The sequence below is a fragment of the Telmatherina bonti genome (assembly GCF_933228915.1).
Source record: "Telmatherina bonti genome assembly, chromosome: 1".
NCBI classification, from domain to species: domain Eukaryota; kingdom Metazoa; phylum Chordata; class Actinopteri; order Atheriniformes; family Telmatherinidae; genus Telmatherina; species Telmatherina bonti.
This window is the reverse complement of record NC_136619.1, coordinates 23559247-23577769: the sequence shown is the minus strand read 5'-3', so window position 1 is coordinate 23577769 and position 18523 is coordinate 23559247. Positions and strand designations below refer to the sequence as shown.

At 36.3% G+C, this 18523-nt stretch overlaps 1 protein-coding gene across 1 annotated transcript in view; it reads left to right on the top strand.

Annotated features, from left to right (window-relative positions):
* Positions 1-18523, top strand: part of furina (furin (paired basic amino acid cleaving enzyme) a) — a 76700-nt gene that overhangs the window by 39259 nt on the left and 18918 nt on the right. Inside the window, exons 4-7 of the mRNA XM_079240167.1 lie at positions 6053-6148; positions 8895-9023; positions 9210-9286; positions 16028-16116. Of these exons, the coding sequence (XP_079096293.1) occupies positions 6053-6148; positions 8895-9023; positions 9210-9286; positions 16028-16116 (391 nt within the window). The remainder of the gene's footprint in view (positions 1-6052; positions 6149-8894; positions 9024-9209; positions 9287-16027; positions 16117-18523) is intronic.

The following is an 18523-nucleotide window of genomic DNA, read 5'->3' as shown; positions in this document are numbered from 1 at the left end:
AAACTATAATACTAACAAATGCTCAAAAATATTATTTCTATGAGAAGATGAAAGGAAAATTGATTATTTAATTAAAATTTACTTATCCCATTAAGATTAAAATGTACAGAAGGAAAAAATAAGGAAAAACAAAAAATATTTTGAAAGTCGAATGCTCTTTAAACATTGCTTCCTTGAATTCTGAGACTTTCAAAAGTGCCTCAACTGTAACCTTTGTATCTCCATCTCTGAAACAGTAACCTTTCGCATTTTGGTTGTGTCGCCTCTGGAAATCTGTAAAACAAAAAAGCCCACTTATTAACCTGTCACTGTTCCTCTGTAAATCACACTTTCAAACCAGAGTAAGCTCAGTTTCACATCAGTGTGTTGTTACACACTTAAAGTTGGGGTTGCAGAACCAGCTAACATAAAGCACTGTTGGTTAGTGTGGTGAGTATTGCGATGCACAGACTTCACACATATGCCTTACAGCTTCAAGTGTCTTGAAAACATTGACATGATACAAACAACCACCTCACATTGGTCATGAAATGGAAACTACATGCAAGTTCGAAAGGAGATGCATACATCTGTTGCTTTCCATCTCAATGGTTCCCGATTCTCAATAGGCTAAAACCTCTCATAGCACATGCTTTTTCGTAAGACCTGTAAAGTCTTGTAAAATGTTAATTGGTCTTTTTACAAGTGTAAGTAACATTGCAGGACCCATTCTTTTAACAAACACTCCAGAAATCCCACAATGAGTGTAAAGACACAATCAAATTCAGCACGCTAAGCAATAAAAGCAAAAGTGTAATAAATTTGTAAAACATTAATGTTGATGGAAGTATTAGATTAAGCTGCTTCATTGAAAGCACTTTTTATCCAACTTTGTGTAAGAAATTGAGGATGTCTATTTTAAACATCATATGTTGTCAACCTCATATTTTCATGTGTTTTTTACCATGCCATGGTTGTTAAGTCAGTTCACCTACACATGCGCGGTGCTGAATTTAGAGTTCACTTCCATGCTTTGACTACAGTTGATAGTGGAAATGCTGCTATAACGTTGTTTACAAATGTCCAAAAACACCAAATGAGAATAAAACCACAAAGGTTTGAACTGTTCTTTTTAACTTATGTGTTTTCTTTAGGTGCTTTTTATTTGGTGTCATCTACAAATTAGCAGGCAACCTGCTTTAGCTCTTGAATTTTTCTTTTTGATATTGTTAATGCGGAGTTATTTAAGCTGCATAGACCTATTAGGAAAAAAATAAACGGCATAAAAAACTGCTGGTTTTTATTTTCGGTTCATATGAAAACATACAAGCTCCAGGATTATTACTATTATTATTATTGTTGTTGTTGTTGTTGTTGTTATTGTTATTATTATTGTTGTTGTTGTTGTTGTTGGCATTAGCACTGTGAGCACTGAATTCAGCCTCTGTTGCATCTGACAGCAAGTTTCAGCTTTAACACAAAATAACTGACTGTATTGTTATTTTGTGTGCTGCTTTATGGATCATTGCCTTACAAAGCTGCAGGATTTTGAGCACATTTAAGAAAGAATACTGGCAGTGCTTCTGACAGCTAGCATACCCAGGGCAATTTTAGTCACAATGGAAATAATACTTCATGACTGTGGCTTTACATTGCTAATAATAATCAGCTTACTTTAACACTAATTCAACAGTATTTTTTAGCCTTATTTGCTTAGTGCCTCATCTATCTTTAGTACTCTAGCTGTTTTGTCAACCCTTCTCTGATGATTTTGCCAAATGAGGAAAACCTACGATTAAATACAATTTCTTGCATCTGCATTGTGCAGGTGCACACTGAGAATAGCTTCTGGTGGATGTGTTTGTGTGCATTTTAGAAGTGGTTTGCCTCCCTTTCTGGGATTTTCCTAAAATTGCAGCTCCATTTCCTGTTGTTGAATTCCTTTTTTCCCAGAGTACCTCAGAGAAAATGGACCGTAACAGATTCTGGTCCTCCTGTCTGCTCATGAAGAGTCAAGTTTACTTTTCAGTAATTTACCACATTTTGCTTTATTCTCTTATTTATTAAATCAGGGCAGCTTTGCCAGTTCTGCAGAATTTGCAAGTTTTGCTAATCCCTCGGCTCTCTCCTACATGAACATCAATACATTTATGTAACTGTGCTGTCATTAACTGTGTGATCAAAGCTTTTAAATGGGGAGATTATGAAAAAAAATCAAACACATCTTTATAAGCTGCATAGTACTTAAGAAAAAAAATCAACAAATTATGCATTTTCAAAATAAACAATTATTTTTTCAAAATTCCTTTATATAATTTGTTCAGTTAGAAACCAGTTTAGACAAAGCCTCAACAAATGGCTGGAAAAACTCTTTGAAATGTCTAATTACTTACAAAACCACCTGGATCTCTGCCAGATCTCATAGACAGACGACAGTCCCGTTAATGGGGTCTATTGAAGATTTAGGGTTTGGGGCCTATCTGTTACCTCCATGCCTTCGGCTATTTTCTCCTCTACTCTGTTTCTGCTGTTTGGGTTTTTTTTTTTAATTTATTTTATTTTTATTTTTTTATTATTTATTTGTTTTTTTTTTTGTTGAAGCTGCAGAAAGTTTTTTTCACTTCAGAGTTTAGTTAGGCCGTGAGAAAAGAACTGACAAATACTACACAGCAGCTGCTCGGTAAATTAATTTAACCATTTACTAGTCCAATGCTTGAATGTTTGAAAGTTACTTTATTTTATCTTTTTAATTTGATTTGCTTTTACGTTGTAGCACTGTGGTAGATATAGTATTGTTATGTTTGAACTTGCTTTTTATTTCAGCTGGTGGGGTATTGCTTCATGTAATGATGCTTCATTCAAGGCTTCCAGCTGGCCTCAGGGAGAGGATGCTCTGTTTGTATAATTAAGAAGGACAAAGCAGTGGGTGGGCAAGATGAGAAGGTGGGGGATTCAGTTTGTTGGGTAAAAAGTACTTTTCCCCCTAAACATAAGCCACAGTATTCTGTTTGAACATTAACTCTTCAATGAATAAATCTAAAAAGATGCATGTTTTTTTGTTTGGTTTTTTGTTTGTTTGTTTTGTGTGTGTGTGTGTGTGTGCGTGTGTGCGTGCGTGCGTGCGTGCACATGTGTGTGTTGAAAGCCCATTCACAGTGAAAATGCCATTTAGAAACTTGTGGGCTGCTTTGTACTGTGCTGTACTCTATTTCAAACTGCAAACAGTGAAAACTGCAAAAAACTGTAAAGTTTTGTTGCTGCCAAACATGGTGAATCTGTTCATTGTTTAAAAAGTTTGGCTCTGAGAGGTGTGACTTGAATTGTATTTGGAGACTTTCATTTCACTGACAAGTGTAGGCTCTCTGCTGGTAAATATTGTAAGGTGCCATCAGGGAGACATATTTTTTAAAGTCTGCTTCCTCATTCAGTGAATGCTTAATCAACATTCTCAATCTGCTAATCTGTGCAAAAATGTTCTTACAAATAGAGCCAAAGCAGTCATCTGTAAAACATTAACTAATGGAAAATCCAAACTTTGCAGGATTTTTGTGAGCATAACAAACAACTGAGTGACATAAAAATGTCTGGCTTCAGGAATGACTGGGAAATAACTTGTCAATTTAAACCTGTAGCTTAAAGGAGACTAACTATTGTACTGATGCTCATTTAAATCCTTGCAGGAAGTTTTTGCACTCTGATTAGTCTGGTTACATGTATCTGTGTTTAAAGCATTTGCATGGAATTGGCTGAAGGGTTGAGTAAACTATTTCTTTTTCTTTTCCTTCAGCTGTTATGGTGTTTTGAAATGCATTTTGAATGTAGTGCATAATGAGTAAACCCTCTTCAGTTTGATGTGTCGGGGTGTGTGTGTTTAAAAATCAATTTTTCCTGCTAGAATCAATATTTCCTGCTCTTGACATTTCTGTAACATTTTAGTCAGGTCTGAATGGAAGATGTTGCAAGCCTGTCCTGATTTTGTGTGCGGGTTGTCACACCATCAAAAGACTTGCATTTATGATCAAATGAAGCAAACTACCGCTCACAAGTTGCATCTAACCAATTTTCACTGTATTTTACATGCATCCCATACTGCCCTGTCCTTTTTCTTAAGAAACTGTACTCTTTTCTTTTTCACATAATCACTAAGGAAACGTTGCATAAAACAGACCCACCCATGTACGTGTGAAACCAAAGTTTCAGATGTGATTGAAAAGGAGATAAGAAGACTGGAGTGGGGAAATCACATACTCTGCCTGATGACGCACAAGAAAAGTCCTAACGACAAATTCTCTGGATTTTTTTTCTTTTCTGCGTACTATCATTTTAATGAACGCTGCCCTTTTCCTCAAACGGAAAGCCAATATTAAAGTTTGACTTGAAAGAGCAGCTCTCCACCAGCTGCCTTTCTTTCCGATCCCCATAACCTTCAAACTAATTTATACCAGCTTTATCGTCACATTGGCTTATGTTTGTGAAACTTCTCGGCCTGTGGATTGAAAAAGACGAAACATGATTTTTAGAAAGGAAAGAAGTTTTAATAGCTGATATTAATAAGTCATTATTCATCACTGATTTGAAATAATTTCATTTAATGCCACAAGAAGTGATGATGAATTTGGTTTTTTAATATCTCAGCTGTACTTTGTGTATTTATTTATTTAAATCAACTGTTGGGAAAATGTTTGTAGGAAGATGACACATCTCTGATTTACTTTCTCACCTGTGAGAAAGTTTGCCAGGACTTGCAGTGGTATCGGTGGTAAAGGTGTTTTTTCTTTATGTGTAATAGATGAGATTTTCTTTTCTTTTCTGAAAGAGACTGCTGATGTGAGAATAAAGTGCTAGTTTTCATTTGTTTTGGTGTATTCTTAATGTTTTTTTAAATGTAAATTCTGGGCTGTCAGATTTACCGTCCTCTGAAGTATTTTTTGTTTGATTCAGCCCTCAATCTCCCTTTGGGTACATCTTACTGGTTTTATTTAATCTTAAGCAAATAAAACACATGAACGTTGGTTGTCTGTTGAAAGCTGAATATATGAATCTATCTTTGACCTAATGTGTCAGGGCCCTTAGTTTACTTGCCATCTAAATGCAGTTGTTCAGAGAAAAGGAGCCCTGTTTTGTGTTTAAACTGCGACAGTTCAAACACAAAACAGGGCTGACCGGATCTCTGTGCTAAGTATCGGATGAAAACATCTCCTCCACTTAGATTAATTGAGCTCAAACACAAATCTTTCAGCCCTTTGAAGTACAATTTTTCCATTATGCCTTTTTTTTTTCAGGTTATTTTTGGATGTCGAACTGGCATCACTTCAATGTAGCACCTAATGTGACCTTCATTATTCTTTTTTTCTTTCACTCTGTGTCTCTGGTGATCTGAAGAGAGAGAAAGAGGGCTGTACAGTGATTCAGTTGTCCTTCACATTAGGTGCTCTGTCCTTGCAGCAGGCAGTTCTCTGTTTTCGTTGACATTTTTTCTTTGCAACTTGTCTTCCCAGGTGTGTTGCTGTATAGAAAACACGCTACTGCAGAGGGTATATTATGATGGCTTATTTTCACTGCTTGCCTTCTGCCTCTGCCAACACTTTAAGCAGGAACTCTTACTTCAAGCATTACTTGCCCGATGTTATTACTATTATGTTTGCTGAAACTCTCCCTATTTTTACTTTATTGGGTTGCATATATGTTTATATAAACCATACTTGCAATAAATCTTGGTGCATTCAATTTTACACCGGCGAAAAATTTTAATTAGTCTCTGTCTGTTTTGGAATTCATCAGCTGGTCTCATAATCGAGGAGTCCACGATGCCCTTATGCCTCTAATCTCGCTCTTTCGGCTGTCATCCCACTGAGAATTAGGATCTCCATTAATTCATTTGACATGGTGACACTCATGGCCCGTGGATAATTATTTCATTAGCTTTTTTTTTCTTTTTTTCCTTTTTATTCATTTCCTTAAATGGAGTAAGCACCATTCCCTGTGCCTCACTATGTTTTCTTTTGCTGATCTTTAACTCCAGTTTTTCTTTGCATTACTAAGTTATGTGTATGTTTATGCTCTCTTTATGCAGGTGACTTGGGCAGAACAACAGATAACAAAACGGAGGAAAAAGAGAGATCTCTCTGCAGAACCTACAGATCCAAAGTTTAAAGACCAGTGGTACCTAGTGAGTATTAATACTGTAACAGAGACTTGATTTAATAATGATTATTTGCGTATTTGGTGAGTGTTGGTTTGGCTTAATTTAGTTCTACAGTCTATCATTTCTGCCCAAAGTCACAGTGTTAAGGCCTTTACACACCAGGGCCAATGTGAATAAACTACACAAAATTGCAAATAATTCAGAGGTGAATTATCTCGGTTTCTGTCTATGCACACCAAGTACAATGCAGAATTGTGAGTCCTTTATGAACATTTTAAAACAAACTCTCAAGTTAGATTCCATATCAAGCCATGGTGATTTTGCAGATGCTGCAAAAAAAAAAGTCAAAAAGAGCGCACTGGGTAGCCTACATCCTTCTATAGAAGAGAGGAAAAATCAGTGAGTTTCATAGTTTAATACAGGAGCTGAAGCTGGACCACGGCTGCTTCAGGACCAAGTTTAGGGTGTCCGTGGGAAGGTCTGAGGATCTGCTTTAGCAGCTCCTTGCTCTAAGAAGCAGAGAAGTAATTATAAAGACGCTTGGCTGTGCGAATTATTCAGACAAAATATTCAGAATAGGTGTGTAAAGGCATTTAGGGTGACAGAGTTTAAGAGTCAAATGAAAGCAGTTATGAATGTGATATTTCTGTGGACTCTTGTTGACTGAGAAAAAACTTAAAGAAACCTCACTATGAACGCCAATGCTGTAAGCATAACAGCACGGATATCACTATTAGTCTGAATTTATGATGTGATTGTTATTTTTCCATTTCCATCATGAATTTTGGCGTCTAATTCTGCTCGCAGTTTGACTCAGTCCCCATGAAAGTTAGAGAAAAATTTGATGGATGTGACATCACTGAGGATTGTCTTGAAATTCAGCTTCAGTCAGCAGACACAAAATATCTGTTGTCTAAGCTATGCCAATGAGCATGCCAGGGGCAATTGTTTGGGCAATTGTGGTTCATAATGACATCAGTAATTCAGTGTTATCATTCTGCGTCTATATACAGACATGCATCAGCACACCTCTTCATTCATCCTCTCACACACACACACACACACACACACACACACACACACACTCATACCCTCTACACATCATACTGTAGGCAGGGCTACATTACAGACAGTCTGTTCACAGCTCCTTTTTCAAACTTAGGGCCTACTTCGTCATTATACCAACCAGTTACACAGCAGCCACTTCTTTCAGAAATTTTCCATCATAGCTGATCCCCAGTTTATATCTTATCTAGTAGAAAAGACAGACAATTAAGTGATAAATCATTTATTTAATTTTGGATGCCAATATTTAATTATTATTATATATACAGATAGTATATTTGAATTCTAGATGTCAGGCTTTGAGAAAGTAACTATTTACTTCAGTCCATAAATGGCACAGCACTCGAGAGGAGGAACACGACCAGACGAGGGTGATTTATCCTGATATGGTCTTGTTTTTTATTGGATTGATTTTCACATTTGACTTGAGGAATGGCACTGATACAGTGGCCTGTTAAAAGCAGCAGTGACTCCTCCTGAGACTTTCTGCTCAGCTCTACTCTTCCTTCATTACTGTGAGGTTGCTTCAGGCAGAAGACGATTCATGGTGATACAAAACAGACTTGCATTGCCAGTTCTTTGAAATGGCTCTGCTTCGGCAGACTATACCTCCCCATGTTTCAGGACAGTTAGTAACATCTTGATAAGCAAGTGATTAAAGGCCCAGTACCTCCTTTTTTCAGCACAGAAATAAATATATCATTTCAAGTTTTTGGGTTCTCCCCCCCCCCAAGGACTTTTCACGTTTTGAATTTAAAATTTGTAGTTTGTCCAGCTACCAGTAATGTTCATAATTTTTGCGTTTGAATAGCCCTCAGTGGAACTTGTTGTATCCCCTCTAAGTGTTTTAAAGCTTTTAGAAGTGCAATGATCGTCAGTAACAGTAAAATGTGGTCATATTCAGCTAGATAAATTTGTGCCTCATTAAAAGTGAACATGACTGGCTGGTTGGGAGTGGGAGGTTGGATGTATGTCAGTGATCAGCCTTCCATGAAAAATACACATTCAGTGTTTATCTTGATTTTCTTAATGATGAAATGGATATTTCCCAACAAGTAAATCATTGGTATGTTTAACAGCAGAGAGTGAGTCGGCGTGCTGAAAGGATGTTGGCATTTTGATGAGCAATATTTAAATCAAACCAGTCGGGTACAAAGGACCTTTTTCACTCTGAATCAGCTTTGCCAATAACTTTGAGCTTTAATTGATTATCTCATAGATGCTTTGCAAAATTCAGAAATAATCTTAATTCTGTTTTATAGACTACACTCACAAGGTCCTGAAATCTAAGAGGGAAGGGCTGTAAATGACACATCAGACACATTTTGTTTTAATGGTGAACTTTGAAATATTAACTTTGAAGTATTTGAAAGCCAGACATGGCTTTTAATAAAAGGTCAAGTTAAATGTCAAAAGCCTATTAAAAAACTGCCAAATGATTACTGTGTGTCATTATCCACTTCTTTTTTTTTTGGTAGTTATAACAAAGTGTAATGAGGGCAAGTGTTGTACTGATACAGTGAGAATAGAGATACTCTCTGCTGCTTTGTACTGTCTCTTTTTCATCCTTGGTGTTAAAAGCTCAATTTTTATCTTACTTCTTACTTTCTTTAAGGAAATCCTCTTCAGGTTCAGTTAAAAGTCCATTCTTGTCAGGGCATAAATGTCTCAGATTCAACCTAATATGTTTGTTACTCCGTTTCAGTACAACAACAACCACCGAGACTTAAATGCTAAAGCTGCTTGGGAGATGGGCTACACAGGAAAAGGTGTGGTTGTGTCCATCCTAGATGATGGAATAGAGAAGAACCATCCTGATCTGATGCAGAACTATGTGAGTATAACTGCTTAATGAACTGAAACAATATTTTTTATTGTGGACGCTTTGAAACATTTAGGATAGTTTTGGATATTCGATTTAAAATTTTTTATTTAATAAAATAAAAACCTTCCATGTTGAAAATGATTAAATTACTAAAGTTTGTACAATGATCCCCAATTTTTTTTCTGTTTCTTCAAGGATCCAGATGCCAGCTACGATGTGAATGATGGGGACCCAGATCCTCAGCCTCGATACACACAGCTGAATGACAACAGGTAGAGGTTTAAGCAGATACCAGTTTAATCTTTATTCTTGTTTTTGCCTTTTTTGTTTTTCTGTGACCAAGCACTCTTATTGTTTATAAAGGTTGCCTGCGCTGTATGTTCATAAATATAACTTCACTTGTTTAATTTTCTTTATGTTCTTGTTTGTCTAATAACTGTTTATCAAAATATGGGTAAAGCTGGACTATTACTTGCACGGTGTCTGTGTACAGCAGTGCCAGAACAGCTGACGTGTGTGAAACGTGCTCTTGTACTCAAGCAAAGGGTAACAGCATCATTTCGCTTTTTCCAAAACATGTTTACAGATTTGGCAAGAAGCTCAAGACATCAAGAAACACATAATCACAAATCGACCAATCACAACGGAGTACTTCCATGTAACTGTGCTACAGGCAGGGGTGTGCATTAGATCTGGAAGAGTCACGCGTTTAGCCTCTGTGGACCCATGCATAGCATATAGTGTAGACGCCGTGACCAACCTCACCCAGAATAGAGTAACCAAACAAATTTATCTCCACTGTATTTCATTAAAGTGTGGGACCATAAATCAATCCAACACATTTTTCATTTTGTCTGATGATGTTTCCCTGGAATTTTCAGGAAAAGTTTGTTCGAAAAAATGGTTAACAAAGACAACCTCCTCTAACCTGGGCAGGGAACAGAGCCACTGTCATATGTTTGGAGTATTACGTACTATTACTATTATATTTTGACTTCACACATTTAGCATATGGAGCAAGTCTTGTCCAGGCCTTGTCAGTTCTTATGTCCATAAAAAACTTTTTTTTTTCAAAAGCTTGCCTTCAAACCTGATAAATAAACCTTATGCTCTTTAACAGTAGCTGCAAGGCTAGCTGCCTGCTTGCTGCTATCTCTATTGTTTAGTGTTTGCTGCCCAGACCCTTTGGTGGGGCGGACCAGTTTGTCTCCCTAAAGTGTGACTTTTAGCTCCAATTTATTATTAGCTTCAATTCATTGTTGAGTAAATTAAAGGTCTGCTGTTTATTTCATTCCTTCATCCAGCGTTTCTTATTTAATTTGGCTTCGTAAAGCACATAGGTGCCACAGAGACAATTCTATAGTTTGAGTACATGTAATGTAGGATTAAGGTATTTTGTGAGAAAAACAGCATTTATTGCAGGGCATCTCCAGATGGCATTAGCAGTTGTTTACCACCACTGTGATGTCTTGCAGAGAATGAGATTGAATTAAGTTCATCAGCATTAATGAAATGGCAAATCTCTCGACTCAGAAGGCCCCTGCTCGGCTTTCTTTATCCTCACCGCCTGCTTCCCCCATCACTTTAATTTCTGATTTGCAGTAATCTGCTGTTTGTGGGCTGCTGGCCTAAGAGGCTTTTTAACTTGAGGCTCATGGTGATTACAAATGATCGGCAGAAAAGATGAGTTGGGCCTGGATGTGTCCACATGCACAGAATTTGTACTGTTTTTAGCGGCTGTAAGTTTAATGTCAAAGCTACAGGATGACCCCAACGTACTTTAAATGTTATATTATTGGTTCATTCTTACACTAAATAGTTTTCTTTGTAGAAGAGCTATTCACAGTTGAGAATACAAGTCTAAATGGGGAATTTTGCAATCAGTAGACCATTGCTTCTGGATGGCGTGCCAAGCCTCAGAGAATTCTCTCCCCACCATTAACATAATCTAAAATGGTGGAATTTCTTGTTAGAAATTGTGGGTGAAAATCCCTCAGGTGCCGCTCCACATTTTCTAAATCTATGCCAAAGCAGGCTTAAGAACCTCTAACTGTTCATTGTGGCCCAGAGCCCAGCTAATTCTCTCCTTATTGGAGCTTTCCTGCTTTTTGGAAGTACCTCTCTGCAGCTCTGCACCAATGAGCTCTTATCTTGTGCCACACAGCCCTCAGTGTCTGTCTTGTACCTGGATTAATTAAATGGGAATATTTAAATGTGTGACTTTGATTGTGTGTTACCCTTGCTTTAAAGTGGGTCTGGGGCAGATGCACATGTAAACAAGCCGTGGGAGGGCCTGAAATGGCATAAGGTTGCACAAGACTGTAACCGTATGTTAACATGCTTGAAAGCCCAGCTCTGTCCCCCTCTATAAAGCTGTCTTTCTTTCCAAGTATATGGGCAGCAGTGAGGGCCATTCACCCTCATGTTTATCTAAAGCAGCATGTGATCCAGATCGAGATGTTTCTCTTTCCAGGGTTTTCTCTGATTCCTATCAGGATGCTTTCCAAATCTGCATTTTTCCAGACCAAATTATGGATAAAAGTATGCCAGTTTAGCCAAGGATATTTCCTCCGGACTAAACCAGGGTGAGCTAATATAATTTGATTTATAAAAGTCACAATCATGTTCATTCACCATGTCCAATAATCATATAGAATTTTTTTTTTTTTTTTTTTTTTTTTTTTTTTAAAAAGACCAGTACAAAGAGCAGTCAGTCTTTCTGTTCATCTAAATTCAGAAATATCCAACACAGCAGTGAATGAAAGGACCTATTTATCAGTCCTGCAAACAGCTAGATTGTAACGTCTGACTTTACCAGAGTGCACATGGATTTCTCTGTAGATATTCACTCTTTACTGTGCTCTATAAACATCACCAGAGCTTTTGTGCGGTAGGCCAGCTCATTAGTTAACTGACAGAACCATAAACAGATTCAAGAGCAAGCAGAGGAAAACAGTTCAGATTTACCTTCGAGGTTCAGTGAAGCCACAAGAATAATGAACTGCAAATGCCACTATCAGCAGCCTGAAGAAAGTAATTTTCTTCTTCTCTTTTGTTAAGTAATTAAGCTTTTGCAAGATTTAAAGGAAAAAAGATTAATGCCAGATGTTGCATACAAGACTGAACATGAAAGAGGATTTGGATTTAAAAGATCCAGTCAGTTCATGAATATTGTCTTGAAACAGTGCATATTTTACAAAGTACCATGGCAATGTCAAACCAATTCCACATGAATCATTATCTCTGTGAGTTTAATGGACAACTTGGTAATCTAATTATAAAATAACATTTAATACATATCAAGATGCAGTATTTTTTGTTTGTTTCTCTTTTTCTGTCTAAGTCGGTAATTTATAATTTGCATCATGGTCATTAAAAAGCCGACTAAGTTTCAGCTATTGTATATGTTGGACCCTAGGGGATTACTGTTTATTTATGCAGCACAGGAAAATACAGCAGTAACAATTCTTTGCAAAAAACAAAAACAAAAAAACCCCCAGTACTTTAGTGACATTTGCATCCTCATTAGATTTTTTTTACACTGCTGCTGTGCAGGTGGAGCTGAAAGCTCGGTTTCCACAGACTCTAGATATAAATATATGACAATTGCATGTCTTCTCAGTATGTCCTCAGAGAGGCAATTTAGGTTTTGTACAGTTTTGATAGTTCAGCCAGCTGTGAGTTTGAATACTGATCATGTTTTTGGCCTCAAGCTCACAGACAACTATAGTTAGTGTAACTTGAGTTGCTCTGCCACGGGGCTTGTTCTTGCTGTTGTCGGAACAAGAATGCTTTGTGCTAACTGCAATTTCCTGTAATTATCATTATGCATGATGCAAGAAACTAGAGTAATTGTACAGTCTGTACGATACAAAAGGTGATTTGAAATTTTCATGACTTTTTCCATGAATGAATGGACTTTCTGCAAAGAATGAGTTGCATCAGGAAAGTGCTTAAACCTAAACTCTGTTCCTCACGCTGTGACATTTGTCATAAGTGCACAAGTGTAAAGTGATGCTGTAAGGAGAGTAGGTATATGACTTGAGGAAAATGGTTTGCATCATGCTGATACCTGTTTTAGATGCCTCCACAATAATGCCTCTTGCGTCATTGAGGTTTGTTTCTGTGTGCTTGAAGCCCATTTAATGACAGCTGGGAGATTCTTCACACTGCAGTTCTGCATGTCCAGACATGAATATTGTAGAAAAAGTTTTCTTAATTATAGAGATGAAGACTGAGGTAAATTAACAGCTAACTCTCCAGTGTTATTGTATTAAATTAAAAATGGTCATTTTCAACAATTATATTTGTCAACAGTGTATGTTGAACAGTGTATTTGTAAAAGTGATTGTTGGTGACACATTTATGACAGTGATAATTAATCTGTGGCACTTTTTAACAACTGATTCCAATGCTGCTGCTGCTGCACTTCTCTTGACAGACAGCTTTGCTCCAGCAGACAATGTGTGTTTCACTGTTGTATTTCCTTTGACAAGCTGCTGTGCTGTTTTGTCACCCTCTTAATGTTCTTTCCCTTCACTAAGCCAGAAGTTCAATTCAGGTTTGCTTTTGCAAGGATGTCAGTGTTGTCAGGATCCCAGAATAATCATTATTAGGAACCGTCAGGAAGTCTGCATTCATTACATCAGTCACTTCTTGCTTGACGTCAGTGTTTTTTTTTTTTTTTTTTTTTTTTTTTTTTTTAAATTTTATTTTCACCTTAGGTGAATACACGATTGCTCATCCTGTTCATGCATAGTGAATGTCTAATAAATCATGGAATTATTTTTGGGATTTAGGTTCCATTGAAGCTAGTTAGCAAATAAACCTGGTCTCCACTTTAATGGAATTTCTCACTTGTATTCTGGTTTTTAAGGTTCTTCTCTAATCAATACACACACAAAAAAAAATCATCACATCATTTCACCTTCTCTGCTAATAGTAAGGTCTCATCTACAGGCATTTTGATCACTGTGTGTGAAAATGATGTGAATTATATGGCATTGTCTGCAGTCATTGGTGGTCACCTTTGCTGGATAGCTTTAAGAGTTTTTGCCAGCAAATCTCCACCATCAAATATAAAGAATAGCGTATCCTCCTTATACACGAATAGACTAGTGCAATCAGTGTCAAATTGCCTTAAAGATTTTCTGGTCACACATGATGATTCAGCACATTCTCTGTGTTGTAAAATCTTAACCTCAAAGCAATTCACTTATTTGAAACATTTCAGCGTGAATTAGTGTTAAACAAAAAGGGGGAAAAATGCTGGTACCATCATAAAAATCCCATTAAACCAGAGTCCTGTTGGTCAGGTCAAATGTATTTAGGAGAAAAGTGGCTCTCAAAAAAGAAATGTATGAAGCAGTTTTACTAACACATAAACTCATATTTTTTACTGACCTTAAACGGTGACAGAGCAGATTTTTTACAGGGAGTTACTCACTCCCTGTAAAATGACTCCTTAAACCCTGATAATGCAAGCACTTCTTGCCTAATCTTGTTCACATCTGTAAAAGCATTCGTGCATTTCATAAATCAAAGTTGTTACATCAGCCAATGGCTGGAGCCTGTTGTGTGAATGAATGCTGTGAATTTATCAAGAACTGTCGGAAGAAGAATCAGCTGACCACAGAAGGATGGGCTTTAGCATGCCTGGCATTTCATCACAGCCACATGGGCTTCTCCTTATCAGCTGTATCACAAACATGAATGTGTTTGAACATAATACTCCAACGTCAACAGGCTGAAACTTCCAGAAGTGTTGTGATAAAGTTCACTGGAAAATCACCCGGATGACAGAAAGCATGTCGGCTTTTGTGTTTAAGTCTCTGCTTTTATCCAGCAGCAAGTCTCCTCTCTGTATGTCGCCGTCAGGCTTTGTCACCTTTTAAACCAGAGTTGCTCAATCCAGTCCTGCAAGAGCTCACAGTCCAGCAGGCTTTCCGTGCATTCCTGCTTCAACACAGCTGAATCAAATTAAAAGGATCTAACAGCCTATCAAGCTCTTCACAATGGCCATGTAATTTGTATTTTGCCTTCTTAGCTTATCATGGTGTCTTAAGAGAGCTTTAAGAACTGACTGACTGATTACAATACTGTAACCATGTGTTATTGCATCAGGATCTTTATTAAATAAGAAGTCTTAAATTATTTAATTAGAAGTGTGAGTTGCATTTTGCCTCTTAAAAATGCAAGTCAGGCTACGTGGCCAGTCCTGACTAATAAGCATTAACTGTAGACAAAAAGTAAGGCAAACATTTCATACCTATAAGCTGACATGAAATGCAATCCATTTTATCAGTGACTAAAAGAAAAATAGTGTTGTGATCATGGCTTGGTTTCTGTATTAGCTGGAGGTTTGATTTCTAACATGTTTTCCTCAGAAGTGAACAAGTTTCCCAGCATCCAGCATTCTTATCCATGCATGGTTGCAGTCCAGTGGGATTGCACTATGGTTTGGAGGGCTTTAAGGGTGCATGCATATCCATCTGCCTGGGATGGGTAGTGCACCTGACTGGAATGTGATCATCAGCTGCTGTGAAACAGCTTTTTTTTTTTTTTTTTTTTTTTTTTAACATTTAGGTGCCCGAAGCTAGATTCCACTACAGAGACTCATACTTGATGAAAATGGCTAATCTAATTCACAGGTTTCTCCCATGTGTTATGGTAGTATGTCACTTCATTTCTCTTTTCACTTGACTCTATGACAGGCTTTAGGCCTTCCAGCTTTACTAATGCTACAAAGCTGGAGATAATGCACAATAGATGTGTTCGTTGATAAAGTTGTTTGTTTAAAGCAATCCGAACAAGCAAGCTGTGTCTCAGTTTGTTTTCTCTCAGCCTGCAGCTCAAACACTCCACACTGCACTACAAATCATTTCACATTCAACTTCTTTGAGACACATATTTCAAGTGTGGTTGAATATACAGCATGGAGCTATATCAGTCTGGGAATGACATAGGAATAAATGGGTTTTCCATTTGACTTTCTCATTTTGTCTTCCCTTCAGGCACGGAACAAGATGTGCAGGAGAAGTGGCGGCAGTGGCTAATAATGGGATTTGTGGCGTCGGTGTGGCTTACAATGCAAAGATTGGAGGTACAGTATACATGAATTGATATTACTGGAGCAAATGTTAGTTCTGTGGAGGGTTTTTTCACTGCCAGAGCAGTGGTGAAGTATTGACCCTGCAGCTCTAGTGTAATTTTCAGTCTATTTCTTGGGCACAGCATGTCACTAAATCTTTTTAAGCATTACAAGGGTTCTGTGGAATCGCCAGTGTGCTGTAAGTGTATTGGTTCGGCATGAAGTAACAACTTTTCTGTTATAGTTTCTGAAATGACACAGTGCTTTAGCTGTGATTGAATCTGTGTTAATTTACTGTCAAACTCATTGTTCTCAGTTTTTCTTCCATGTTCAACAGAAATAGCTTGTGTAACTCTTTTCACAATCTCTGCCTTCCCAACTCTGTGGACAAACACTTTAAACACCTCTTAGCACATAAGTAACACCAGCCACACCTACGCGCATTATGAGTTGGACCAACACATCTTTGGCTTTGTTTCAGCAAATTCTCAGCACTACGGGTTTCATAAGAACTGGGCTTGTAGCAGAGATCTGTTGTGGGATTGCCTGGAAATACACATGTGCCTAATAAATACATTATATGCAAAGACATCTGGATGAGCTGCTGGTGTCTCAGAACGAGTCAGTGATGAATAAGATAGCCGCTGTACTGCAAGTATAAAGATCTTTGGTTGTTGGCAAAACACCTGCACACAGACAATATGAGATTAACATCATCCTAATGCACACTTGGGAAGTTGTTATTGATACCCTACTGAGTGCCTGCTGTTCTAAAGTGATTAAGTTCTGACTGCATAAGTCCTGTCAGTATACTAAACAAGTATACATACTGAATAGTTGACCTTGTCACTATAACCAGTAAACTTTTTATCTCCCAGTCTGTGTGTGTAAACACCAGTGAAAACCAATGAAAATGAGGTTCATGTTTACTTATAATTTATGGATTTTCTACTAGCTCTTATTTAGTTTTGGAAAGGGACCATACATCTGAAAAATAAAGTGTGTGTTTTAGATAGACCTCAAATGGGTTATTCAGTGAAAGACTTAATCACATTTGACTGTTTTTCTAAACCAAATTTCCCATAAAATAGAGGGCTGATCAAATGTCATGGATATTGATAATTGAATTTTTATATACAAGCTTTTGTACTAAATAGCCGGCTAACTGCATCCAATATAATGTCCTGTTGTGCAGCTGTTTTCAATGAATATGCAGTTATTTCAAAGAATAATTAACTACATCAAAGAATAAATAGTTTTATTAAGGTGGACATTGATTTGAGTGAAAATTTTCTCTGTGGCTGTTTGGAACTGACTGATTATCACCATAAAAGTTGGTGAATCATGATCATCATCTGTTTAGAACACATACCAACTTTTGAGTTAGCAATTATTTGCTTCTTGTGAAATACACACAGCAGAATGCTCATTTATGAGAAACAAAAGCCTTCAGCGTGGCAAAATATTATGAAAAAGTAGTTTTTCTTAAAAAGGATTTTGGCCCCGGATGGGTTGTTTAGCTGCAGCGCACTGGGAAGAAACTGATTTTCACATTTCAGCTCCCATTCTTCAAAAGGATTCAGTAGCGCTCTTACATATAATATAATATAAAAACAACAGATGTTTTGGTTGTAAACAGAATAAAACCATTACTCCCCTACTGTATGTTTGCAGTAATGACTATTTCCTGCACTGAGCATGTGCTGGTCTGCTGATTCCAGGATGCAGCAAAATGTGTAATTCAGCTGGTCTTTATCCAGTTTAGTTTCTTTTCCATTCTGTTCATCTTCCTGAGCCTCTTGCCTGTTTTTCTTTTATTTTTATATATATATATATATATATATATATATATATATATATATACACATATATACATATACATATATATATATATATATATATATATATATATATATATATATATATATATATATATATATATATATATATATATATATATATATATATATACATACACACATATATACATATATACACACATATATACATATACATATACATATATATATATATATATATATATATATATATATATATATATATACACACATATATACATATACATATATATATATATATATATATATATATATATATATATATATATATATATATATATGTATATATATATGTATATATGTGTGTGTATATATATATATATATATATATATATATATATATATATATATATATATATATATATATATATATATATATATACACACACATATATACATATACATATATATATATATATATATATATATATATATATACATACACACATATATACATATATACACACATATATACATATACATATACATATATATATATATATATATATATATATATATATATATATATATACACACATATATACATATACATATATATA